Source organism: Syngnathus floridae, chromosome 1 (assembly GCF_059516105.1).
Source record: "Syngnathus floridae isolate MCC-2025c chromosome 1, RoL_Sflo_1.0, whole genome shotgun sequence".
In the NCBI taxonomy this organism is placed as follows: domain Eukaryota; kingdom Metazoa; phylum Chordata; class Actinopteri; order Syngnathiformes; family Syngnathidae; genus Syngnathus; species Syngnathus floridae.
Window position 1 is genome coordinate 3,159,914 of NC_142413.1, and position 12,352 is coordinate 3,172,265.

The window sequence follows — 12,352 nt, forward strand, 5'->3', positions numbered from 1 at the left end:
AACTCGGAATTGCTATAAACCACAGAAAAAAATGTGTGATTGGCAATACATTAGAAAGCGCCGCCATTTAATTCCAGCATATATTACAAGGCAAACATATAGTCTATTAAATCTGAGATAAAATTTGTCCGACTGTTATTCATAAAAATGTCTGGTAAAGCAAAATTTCCCTTGTCCGACAGCACTTAAACGTCCCAAAGACTACTTGCTTAGTGTGAAGTCCACGGTGAGTGCAGTGGTGCAGCTTTTTAATTGGATTTATTTGACATTATATTGTATTTATTTATTACACCTCATTGCATAACGTCCTGCATCGCCGAGCAAACGCCATTCACGTCATTCTTTGATGACGGGATGCGCACAATTTTAGAGAAGGCGTCGAATGGTTGCCCCTCAAACGCCCCGTGTCCTCATTTGACTCCGGATTGTACGGAACACGATGTACTGCAGTACCAATTGTGGATACTTTCACGTCCGGAGCAGAAAATGGACATTTTTTGTACGTGTAAAATCATTTTTCAAATTCGGATGACAATAACACACAACAGTGGGTGTTTTATTTAATTTAAATACCCTGAGGAAATAATCCAACAACCCCCTAATCTTACTCCTCACTTGGGACTTGGAGTGTATCGCCATCTTCCGGCGCAGAGGTGAACCTTCTGATTGCCATGGCAACTGCAAGGATGCTGGCAACCCGTGTCCCATAGCAACGGGGGCCAAGACTTGATGGTGTCACTCAAATAAGACTTGCCCAAGACAAGTGTAATCCTCAAAGGCTAGGTGAACTGACTGGAACTAATAAAACACGGAGGTTGAACCCCACATGTGAATGATGGACACGGACAACAGTGATATGGTTAAGGTTATATAATATATATTCATAAACACACACCAAATACTCACCATCCAGTTTAATTTGGTTCAGTTCAAGGGAAAAAAACCGACCTGAAAGGTCAGAAAAACAATATAGATATGACATGATTACATTTCAAAACACAATGGTGGGAAAGTTTGTATATTTGTATGCTGTATCTATAGAAATGACCACTACGGTATCCCCGGTGTCGATTCACCGTCAAGCGTGAGTTGAAATGCGTGCCTGCTGATCTCCCGGGGAATGCACGAATAAAAAAGGAATACCAACCATCGCGTTCACAGCCACAGTGAGCGGCAGCGGCGAAACAGGTCGAAATCGTGTGTCAGATGACAAACATCCAGAGGGCAACGGCCGCATTGACATTACCCTAGCAACAACTCATAATTGTAGTTTGGCCTTTTATTATATAACGCTATGTATTTACAGACAAAGTGACAAATAACAAGCAAGGCTGAGTGCGACAATGTCAGGGTTAAAGTGTTACTCCTCATGGCCAAACAATAAGCACATTTTCTAAGTGCTACTTACATCCCACAGCAGCCTTGTGCGCTTCTGTCATGCACAAACATTGATTTATGCCAGCGAGATTGACTCAGCAGCAGCACGTTTCGTAATTAAATTATTCAAAGTGAAAAGAGAGTTCGCCAGACTGCAATCAGTCACTTTATGTGCATGCGGGACCTTAATTTATCAGCTTTTCAATTCACGGCTGGAAAAAAAACCTTTTGAGACGCATATACTAAAAAAGTCCCTCAAACAAGGGCCGACGACATCTCGGCCAGAGTTTCTGGGTCGATCCCGACGGCGATGGGCTGGCAGCAGCCGACGCAGATGTACCTGAGGACCCACAGGTAGATGATGACCGACAGGACCACGGTCATGGCTAGCAGAAACAGGCTGAGGACGGAGTGCTGGCCGGCGCCCGAGAACATGACCAGGGAAGACTGGAGGGAGTCATCAACTGCTTTGTGTGCTGAAAGTGGAAAATCGAGTCAAAAAATAAATACGATCCAAAACACGGCAGAAACAAAGTTTGGTTAGAATGACAAAGTTTCACCTTTGCTGGAGTGAAGAATCAACAGCAGGTTGATGATGATCCCAATCACAGCATCCCTCCTCATGGTGGCCTCTCTAGAGGAGAAGACCTCGTAGCGTTAAACAAAAAAAACACACACATGCAAACAACTACGTCACGGGAATAGACTCACAAAAAAGGAGGAGCGGTGGCAAGAACAAGAGCTGATGATTGGATATCGGATCCTCCTTTGCCAGTGTCCGTCGCCTTGGATGCAAGGTGATTATCATTAAAATAAAAAAAAGGTGCAAATAAAACAAATTATAAAGCACTACAGCCTGGCCATGATTTTAGCTCCATTTGTGTGGCGCGTCAGTCGGGAGATTTCAGGGACTTCATCATCGTCTCCCAGTTTTCAGCCAGCTGGAAGGAGATGGGGGGTTAACACCTAGAAAAAAAAAAAAAAAGATGGCTTTTTGAGCTCGCGAGAAATTGGCTCGAAAAGAGATGGTGGTGGCGAGGGAGGGGGGGGGGGACGAGTTTGATAATGAGGGGGAGCGGCTCCCACTTGACCGGCAGCGGAGGAACCTTGCTCCCTCTGGTGGTTTTAGGAATAATTAAACGTCACAAGTTCGATTTTTAATAAACGGCATTAAATTCTCAATTCATCCCATTTTTTTGATACGACAAATATCTGTTCCCCCCCCACACAAATTGGGAATCGATCCATCCAGACATGATCTGAAGCAGCTATCCTCGCGAGGGTCGCTGGAGCCTTTCCCAGCCGACTATCTAAATAAAATAATGAGTGCTGAGACCATTGATAGCACGAAGGCACGTAAACCAAGTGACAGAAGAGCAGAAGAAAAGAGACTGGCCGGCGAAGTCTGCTTGTGAATCTGGCCGTGGCATGTCTTTTGTGCCTCCTCGTCACGCCTCCAGGGGTCGCCTTGACAACATGTTTTACAACTGGCAGCCTTTCAAATATCCTGTGGAGTACTATGGCTGTACACAAGAACCTAAAGAAGCCACATTCCCCAAAGAAAGCGGAATGCAACCAGTTTGTAAAAAAAAAAAATCGTTGACAATTTTTGCTAAATATTTTTGCAGGTTGGACTTCAAAACAGCTCCTGGAAGTTTCTGACCTTGCATCTTTTAGATCTTCATGGACGACAAAAAGAGTCGAGAGGACAATGAGGAGAACGAGAGGAGACAAACAGCTTTGGGAGTGCTCAGGCAGCTCAATGTTTTCCATGCAAACAGAATGACGGCATGGAGGGATGCTCTTCAACAGTGTGTCTGCATTCTCAACAGAAACCCGCCAGGTATGCTTCTTGAGAGGCGGTTTGTATGAAATCAATCTTACGTTCATAAATGAGTTCCTCAGATGTAGCCTTGACTTCTACTACCTATCTAAAATGACCAAATGTCTCCTTTTCCAGACTTAGGTGGTGTTTTACTAAGTCTTCTGGAAGACTTGGAGCAGATTCAGGATCAACTGAGCACGATATGCAACAAGATGGAGGCTGAAATAATCCACTCAAACACAGAAGAATCTGTGGACCTCACAACTCAACACCTCAAAACCGCCGCCGATGAACTGATGGCCACTGAGGCTCGGTCAGAGGAGCCTGAAGATGGTGATGATCGAGAGCAGCTGTCAAATGGTGACCAAACATTAGCTTCTGTTAATATTACTTGTCACGATGAAGCAGAACTCAAGGTCAAAGATCAAGAGAGGGACGGTGAAGACCTCTTGGACACCGTCTCGGAGAAGTCAAACAAAGAATGGATCAGCCAATCAGACATACCAGGCGCCTGCTTCGTCAGAGCACCTTTGGGCGGGGCCAAAGTCGTGCGCTGCGAGGTGGCCGACGCCTTGAGTTGCACGATGGTGACCGGTGCCGAGGAGCTGGTGAGCCGGGTCATCAGACTCCGAGCCGAAAGGGACCTCCACTTCCCTCTGACTTTGGCGTTGTCCTTCCGTGCACGTTACCGTGGCAGCTACAGAACCATCAATGTCAAGGTGGTGGATGGCGAGGGGCGGGTCAGCTACCTCGTACCTGCAACGACAGAGGGCACGTACGGTGGGAAGAGGGTAAAGAACCTAATTTATTTCCCAACATGTCAATAAATGCAGGATGGCAAGTGTCGTTTCTTCATTGTTGCCCAAATTGTAAGATTTTTACAAAAATATGACGTAATTCTATTTCTTCATCCACAGGGTTCCTTTGCAGAGGTTAAGGTGTACTCCCTCGGCTTGTTCGCTGTGGTTTCCTGTCTCAAACAGGAACATTTTACAGTTCCGAGACGAGGCTTGTCATACAAACTTCCTGTGGACCCTCGTGTCTGCCTCAATTACCTACCAGGGTCCTTCACTGCCCCTGTACTGGTCCAGTACACGGTAAGAGAGACTTGTTTGAAAATCAAACAGTCGTGACACATTACTTGAACTTGTCCCAAACCTCAGATTCAGCCGCTCGACGCAGTTCTCCTGGCTGCCGTCAAGTCAAAAAGCGAAGCCTACCGCCGGGTGGTGTCCACCAGTCCATTACTCTACCTCGCACATCCGTCCTCTCAGACCCTACGAAGACCTCTCACGGTCACCATTCCTTGTCCACCAAATCTTGACAAGAGGAAGGACATACGGGAACAAGTGGAGGAAAAGGAACTTTGCCTTCCCCGACTTGCCGCCGTTCCCCCAGTGTGGGATTGGACTTCTTACCAACGGAGGAGGTAAATATCTCCAGCATAGTTTAATTACGTCTCAAGAACCTTGTCGAGTTGTTTAGAACCTTCTGGCAGACCGGAGTTTTTGTTTCTAAGTCCAACTATGCTACACTGTTCTATTGAGTTCCACAGGGTTCAACCGTGGGGCCCCTCTTGTTTTCATATTTGGTGCCCTTGGGTTCTACCATAAGAAAGCATGTTAGACAGCACTTTGAATGCAGCTGAGGTTGTTGTTAAAAACGTTCTATAAATAAAGTTGAGTCTGCTACAAACAGAATGGATCAGTTTCAATAATATCGCATTTGTGTCAGGATTTTAGGTTCCTGCACACAGTCTTCTCAAGAGAACCCTGCTGAGCCTCTGAGTGTACTGGGCTCCAGGGACCAACAGTGGAGCGTTCCAGAAGAAGTCCTGATCCGGAACCATCAGAACGGTCTGGTGTCATTTGAACTGACAGAGAGCTTTGACAGGTTTGTTGTCACTCTCTTAAAACTGTAGCTTCAGTTTCTGCACGTGTTTCAACTTCCATGTCAAAGAGATTACAATGTAAAGGGCCACCAAAAAAAGTAGATTGAAAGTAGGTTGTCATCTCAGGTGCTTCCGGGTACTTCAATATGGTCAGGACATTAAGAAGGCTTCAGTCAGTAGCGCTTATGGATCAAATCAGTTCTATACAGTCCAAACCTGAAAGTGAAATAGTCGTTCGATATTTTGTCCCTCCTTCTCCAGACTTCTCGTTGTTCGGCTTCTCTCTCCACTGCAACCTTGCCATCTCATCTCCCTGGCAGAAGATCTGGTGGAGTCAGCCCGCCGCCACCAGGTCACTGTTGTCCTCTGGCGGCATCGGGACGATCCCCGCACCATCCTGGTGGCCGTTCTGCCCAGTCGGGAGCTCAGTTGGGAACTGTCTCGACTGCAGGCGAAGACCAACGGTGGTCCCATGGAGACTTCGCCGGAGATCTGCATGGAGGAGGGGGACCAGCTTCTCCTCCATCTTTGTGGAAATGTCTCCTGTGCGGGTAAGAGATCAACAATCGCTTACAGATGGAGCAATACTGTTCTTGTATGAAGAATAACAATAAACGTTATACTCCGTCGGAGCAGGAGCTCAGGTGAACGACGTTCTAGACCAGCGGATCACTTTCCACTGCCAGCGCAAGAATGAGCTGCTGCTGCATCTGACCGAAGTGGACCCCTTCGGTAACTACAGCTCCCCTCACTACAAAGGCGCTGTCGTCTTCTACAAGGTCACCAGAGGTCAGGTGGAGCGACCAGAAGACACGCTGGTCCAGACGCAAGTCAAATATCTCGGAAAGCCCGTTTGTACGCTGCCTCTGACTTTGCCGAAGGTATCACAAATTTCAGATGAATTCAAGAGCACTTGATTGCACTTTTGGTTGAGCCAGTCTTTCTGTTTCATGTAGCGAGTTAGAACCATCAGACGACCCGTCACGCCCAAGATAACTCTCTGCGAGCGAAACGGTAATTGACTCTCCACTGTTGACGCATGGCCGAACCCTAACTTTGACATATTTTGGCTAACAGACTCCCTCCCAGACTCGTTGCTCCTCTGGCTATCAGGAGAGCTTTCGGAAGATGAGCTCGCCCCCTTGGCGATTTCTCTACGACTTCGCCGCAGCGCCAACCAGCTGGTGAAGCTTCGGGCCGGGGACAGTCTGCCTGCGCAGGCCTTCGGCATCTTGACCATGTGGAGGAGGGAGCTGCCCGCTTCCCAGCTTCAGTCCAAAGTCCCCCAGTTGGCACAATGCTTGGCTAAGATCGGCCGACCGGATCTCGCCAGAGAACTGCTGCTACGACAGACAGAAGAACCCTAACCGTTGACATAAAGATGGCGTCTCAGATTATATGCTAGCATAAACTAATGGATTTCACTAAATATAGTTTGATTGAACAGTTTGGCTTCTACATAGATGTTTAACTCTAGTTTTACGTGTCAGATTTACACTCAACTCCAACTGGAAGTGACAAATAAATAACTTGAAGCAAGCACGCTTTGCCTCTTATTTGGGGAAGGGTGCGATCCAGTCGATGTATCCCATGTGATAAACAGAAACTGTATTCATATAGTCACCTTGAGAGTGGCTTGCAATAATCTACAGTAACCACAAGGGGGCAGTGTTTCACCAGTCTTCTGCACCTTCTTTCAAACTTTAGGTTAAAACTATTTTGATGTTGGACATTGTTTCATAGCACATACAGAAAAGTATAAGCCAAACTGTTCAATTAAAAAAAACGAATATTTGACAAAAAGAACCTAACAAATTCCTCACTCTCAAAACAAATCACCACTAGTTAAAGTGTGACAGCTCTCCACATAGAGCGGTAGATGATTCACCAACGCGGCCTTCCGGCATGTCAGCCCGCCTAGCTTGAGATGTGACCTTGGTTCAGTCCCATGACACCGAGTCATATTGGTTCTCACCAGCGCTGATGTTTGGCGACAGCCAAATATTTCACACACCACTTTCTGTTGCAACTAAGTGATGGGGCGCTAATGATGAGTGGATGAGGGGAGCGGGGGGGTTGAGATGTGTCCTCCATTGGGCTTCACATTCGGTAGAGCTCGGCTAGCTTCAGGACTTTGAGATACTACAAAATCCCAGATAAACGGACAGCGCCAAAAAAAAAAAAACGCAAAATCGTGGTGGGACTGTCATGTTTTTTTTTAACCCATTTTGTGGGATGCTAAAGGTCTCATGTGAGTGCGCTGGGCATTATTAGTGGCCTATCACTGACACACACATGCACGTACGCACACACACACCGAGAGTCTCAGTAAATGTCACAGAGGGGGCTCCTACAGCGCCAGGAAAGCGTTTCCTCCCTCAGACGATCTCCCGCTCTACATTATTGAAAAGGCCACACAGCAAGGCACTGTTGGAGCTGCGCGCCGAGTCCGGCAGGGGGTTGGAGGAGGCGTGAACGGAGGACGGATGAGGTGATGAGTTCCCGCCGAGCCAAAGAAGAAACATGTTATGATTAAAACCTCATTGCTTGAAGCACAGGTGAAATTTACCGGTCTCAAGATCGGTAAATTTCATTGGATGATATCTCCGGGGAGCAGAGGGGGGGGATGTCACATTGTGACTCACAAGCAGATGGTGAGAGAACTCTCAGGTGGACAGCTCCATGCTAAAGTCTTCATTTGTCCTCCATTTCAAAGACAGACGTTGCATTCTCCATCAGGAATTTCCATCCTGTGAAAAATGTCAGATGAATCAGTCAGTTGAAGTCTCCGAAGACCTTTTTTTGGGGGGGGGGGGGGGGGTTCTATTACACTGGGAGCTCAGGGTATCAGATATGAGGCTTTGATGCACTGTGAAACCGGCCGTGAGTGAAAAAGGTGAGAAGAGGTTGGGAAAATGGTGAGAAAACGGGTCGAGGAAGTGTTGGCGAAGTGATAGAAGAGGAAAAAAAAACGTGAGGGGAGGGGGGGGTTAGGACGACTTTGGCCATCTAATGGCGTTGACATACAATATGTGTGTGTGTGTGTCTTTGTCTCATGCCAGCAGGTGTGGCTTCTTCCACTTTCACACAAACAACCACAAAACGGCCCGCGGGATCGAGAGGACACATTGCTTTGTCGCCTTTTGTGTCGCGCACATTTATGCAACCATTCGGAGAGTGAGAAGGCTAACTGTACCCAAGTAGAAAAAAAAAAAATTGAAATTATTAATAATTAACTCATTCATATTTGTTATAGGAAAATATAGTCATTTATTTCCCACAGTATTCATTTGACGAAACAAAAATAGACACTCCCTGGGTATATTATTAATAATTAACACATATTAATATTTGTTATATGAAAATATAGTCATTTATTTCCCGCAGTATTCATTTAACGTTTGTCTTGGTTGCACGGCTTCCAATAAGTGACGACTATATTTTTGGTCCAATCAGATTTCAGCTTTTGTGTGTTGCCATGTCAAACTAATCTGCCCAGCATCTTCAGGATCTGACCTAAATGATATCAAGAACCGATTCGATTTACAGCAGTAATTTTCCATCCTCTGACTGCAAAACAAGCTTTTATTGATCCTTACATATTAATCCATTTAATAATCAGCATCTCTGGTGAGTGTGATATACTGAATTTCGTATCGATGATGTAATTGTGATTTTCACCTTGAAAACTGTTGCTATATTTTGTTTGCAGAAGAAACAGCATGTTTGAGTGGTATCTTTCCGCTTCCATAGTGCGACATTGGAACCACAACAGATGTCAGCCTCTTCATTTCGTCTCCCTCGATTCACACTTCAGAGCGCCTCTTACGCTCTAACAAGCAGCTGTCAACTTTCCTCGCCGGTCCCAGCAATCCTCGTTATGAACGTCACATTGCGGCCGACCTCGGGCTCAAGTGCTGTTGTTTGCCCCTCAGCATGCCCGTCAGATGGAATAAGATTGTGGGGGGTCTCCAAAGAGCTCTCCCACATTACCATTCATTTATTCGCACTATTTTATGGTTAACTTGGTTGAGAGACATTCAAAAGCATGAACGCTGAGATTGTCTTGACTGAGGAACAAAATGGCCGACGTTCAATGCAGTGTTTGTTTACTATTTTAGTTTGTTGCGTTTGCCTGAAAATTTAGATTTAAAAGCAACATCTACGCTAATTACCCTAAGCCCATCAATGGCATTTCCCTTTACACGTTAGCATTAAGCTAGTCCGTGTGACGAAATGAACCGATTTGATTGAACATTTTGCTGAAGGTAAAGCTGACGGGATGTCGCAATATTTAGGGACCGCAAAACTCATGACTTGTTGTCCAACATGGCCGCGCCGAGCAAGCGCCTGCCCAATTATATTCAATGCATCTGTCCAGAGCGTTGAGAGCATACTATACATGACCGATGCTGCAGCTCCTTAGGACCCCCCCCCACAAGGACGGCCAGCCCATTACAATAATTAACTAGAGAGGGAGTTGATGGGATAGAGAAAAGAAAAGAGAGAGAGTGGTTGGGAGAAAGCAAAGGAGATGGAGGCTGGGTTTGGGTGGCAAAGGGAGGGGGGGGAGGGGGGTGCGGTGGGTTTTTGCCGAGGCAGCAATTGGGTGGGAGCTTCCTGCCTGCCGTTAATCCCCAAGTGACTTTCACTGCATACAGTGAAGCGGGCACAGGCCAGAGCCATCGCAAATTAATCTAGCAAAGAGCTCGGGAAGTGGCCGCATTGAACCCCCCCCCCCGCCCCTTGTTAAAAGACTGGAAAGCAATGGCGAGGGGGGGGGGAGGCAAGCAGGGGATGAAGGCAAAAGGGATTCGGGTGCAGAAGGGACAAGATGGGAGGGGGGTCCATAAGGAAGGAGGTGAGCTATTTTGGGCACAGTAAAGGACAAGCGTGTGGTGACATCACTCACAGGCATGTGATGTCACCACCTGCTGTGATGTTATCCAGCGCCAACCTGAATACGATTGTTGCTGCTGTGGTTGTGTCAATTCTGGCAGAGATATTTATATCAACGTTAACGCTGCTGTGATGTCATCAAACTGCCCTGTTGTCATGTTCTGTATTAGCTTAGGTTTTACACAGTTTATTGCATTAAATATTATATTTGAACTCAGCCGATATTGGACCGTACTGTAAAAGTGACACACAAAAACAACAAAACATTGTATATTTAAGTGAAAAAATCCCCAACCAAATCCATCATTTTGTGTAATGAAAAGCAGCTAGCTTAATGCTAACATAAAATGCAAAACACCTTACCATGCTAATGGAAATTAGCATAGAAGTTTCAATACCCATAAACTGCTACTTTAACACACACAAACCAAAGATAAAATCTTGGGGATTTGGGAATATGAAGCTACCGTTAGCTTGTTAATGCTAGCGTTGCTATTTTGTTAAAACTGGACAGCCTTCTGTGCAATTAAAATGACGCATACCTCATTTAACAGCTCATTTAACCCGCCACTTTCAATACCAATTGTGATCAGAGAAGCTTTTACGCATCATCAGATCCCTATCAAACTTCTTATCACAGCTTTTCCTGGAAAAAAAAAAAGGGGCAAATTTGCCGAAGCGTTGAACTTTGCGTGCACTGAATCTGTCAACCGTTTTTTAATCCCCCTCCTCGCCTGGCGAGAAGTGCCAATCAAGATTTGGGGAAAATGTGAAATAGCCATTTGAGGATTTTCCAGTCTGGCGTATATCCACATCTTGCTCTTTGCTGCCACGGGGGCAACTGAACTGCTCGAGTGAACCATAATGTGTTGACGATAAAACAGTTTGGCTCTTATCTTCCCAATACTTCCAAATTCTCCTTCTCTCCTGCCCCAAATCTCCTTCCATTAGCGGTTAGTCTCCAATAAGCTCGCATATCTTGTTCAGTTACTAGTCTTCCTCGACGGCAATAAGTGCACAATACTTTAACGGCAGAAATGATGACTAACGGCAGCAATCTTGCCTCGCCCATTTTACTGAGCTCATGAAGATGCCCAAGCCATCCTGTCAGTCCTTTTTGGGGGACTCATTTCGGAGACACATTTGTTTTGTCCACACAGGAGCAGGCCCGAGATCTAATCATCCGAAAAAGGAGGGGAAAAAAAAAAAAAAACTGTCAGCAAATTACGTGGCCTGCATCGCCGCTTCAAATCCAGCACACAGCAGCCTGCGGGCAAATGTAGGCACGCATTAAAGTGTGAGCGTGGAAAAAGATAGGTTGACCGAGAGACCAGAAAGCGCCGAAGGTAAGTAAACAAGCTCAGCGTTTCCTCTTCTGCCATAGCTGGTTCTTTCCTTGGATTTCGCGAAGAATCTCCAAAAAAAACCTGATAATGGATATGGTGGAATTTTATGCAGGCAGAGCTGTCCTGACTTTTCCCTGACCTTTTGTTCACGTTCGCTTGACTGTTTACTGAGGCGGCAAGAAACGAACAGATCCGAGCCATCTCATTTATTCAGCATGTCAAATGTGTTTGAATATATGCAAGCATGACAGAGACAAACAAAAGGCCAAAGGGGACTTTGTTTACATAAAGGGCCGAAAATATTCTCCACCAGTCAGCTTGGAATAGCCACATTTAAAAACAGACATTGTTGCACCAAGGACCTCAGCTAGAATTTTTTTTTTTATTATTCTTTCCGCCACCTTTGGAAAGACAAATGGTAGAAACTACTTTTCAGTCTACTGTGCTAATTGAGCCGCAGCAGCCATTCTCCAGAGGATACTTGATTGTCTGCCCGGCGACGGATGCGCGGCGGCACAGATAGGTAATGCTGCCGCCGCCGCCGACCTCTCATCTGTTTCCTCATAGACAAACTCAATTAAGTCGTACGCAGGAAAACCGGGGGGGAAGATGGCAGATCGCCTCCCGAGAAAGCCACCGCTGTCTCGCCGAAGCTTTATTAGCCTGTAAGGATCATGCATCTCAATGAAGGCCTTACACGTTTATCGCGCACGTGCGCGCGGCTCTCCAAACGCACCTCGCCTCGGGAGACGGCGGGACGGACCTCCGGCTCGAGGAAATAAATCTCCGTATTGTTGCCGCTAAGCTTGTGTCAAACAGCATGGCTGCCACATCAAATAGGCGCTTTGCATCCCAATGCGGCGCATAGATTAAGCAGTCGTTTCGGATTTCTAATGACGGGCACGAGCGTGGCTACGCACGTGCACGACTATTTTCTCGCCAGCCAGCTGTGGCGGCGTGTGAGATAAGACACTAAAGTGGGGAGCTGCACAAGTGTTTCATTTTTTGTTTTGT

The 12,352-nt window shown here is 46.2% G+C and overlaps 1 protein-coding gene and 1 long non-coding RNA gene across 11 annotated transcripts in view; one reads left to right on the forward strand and one right to left on the reverse strand.

Moving 5' to 3' along the window:
• Positions 1-1,264: 1,264 nt before the first annotated feature.
• LOC148403370 (uncharacterized) overlaps positions 1,265-12,352 on the reverse strand; it is a 47,998-nt gene continuing 36,910 nt past the window's right edge. For 6 of the 10 annotated variants that reach the window (XR_015862223.1, XR_015862215.1, XR_015862227.1 and 3 more), the window contains 6 exons: positions 7,739-7,843; positions 5,310-5,636; positions 3,707-3,958; positions 2,089-2,343; positions 1,938-2,011; positions 1,265-1,853 (listed from right to left, as the gene is read on the reverse strand). This is a non-coding gene — a long non-coding RNA (uncharacterized LOC148403370). Of the gene's footprint in view, positions 1,854-1,937; positions 2,012-2,088; positions 2,344-3,706; positions 3,959-4,360; positions 5,637-7,410; positions 7,530-7,738; positions 7,844-12,352 lie in introns of all 10 variants that reach the window. The other 4 variants (XR_015862219.1, XR_015862217.1, XR_015862216.1 and 1 more) reach the window with 4 other exon arrangements.
• dthd1 (death domain containing 1) lies at positions 2,441-6,801 on the forward strand. The gene is made up of 9 exons (XM_088394687.1): positions 2,441-3,220; positions 3,338-3,993; positions 4,120-4,299; positions 4,366-4,631; positions 4,937-5,095; positions 5,355-5,644; positions 5,730-5,974; positions 6,050-6,107; positions 6,171-6,801. Exons 1-9 carry the CDS (start codon positions 3,061-3,063, stop codon positions 6,458-6,460), a joined length of 2,304 nt encoding a protein of 767 aa, XP_088250813.1. The 5' UTR covers positions 2,441-3,060; the 3' UTR covers positions 6,461-6,801.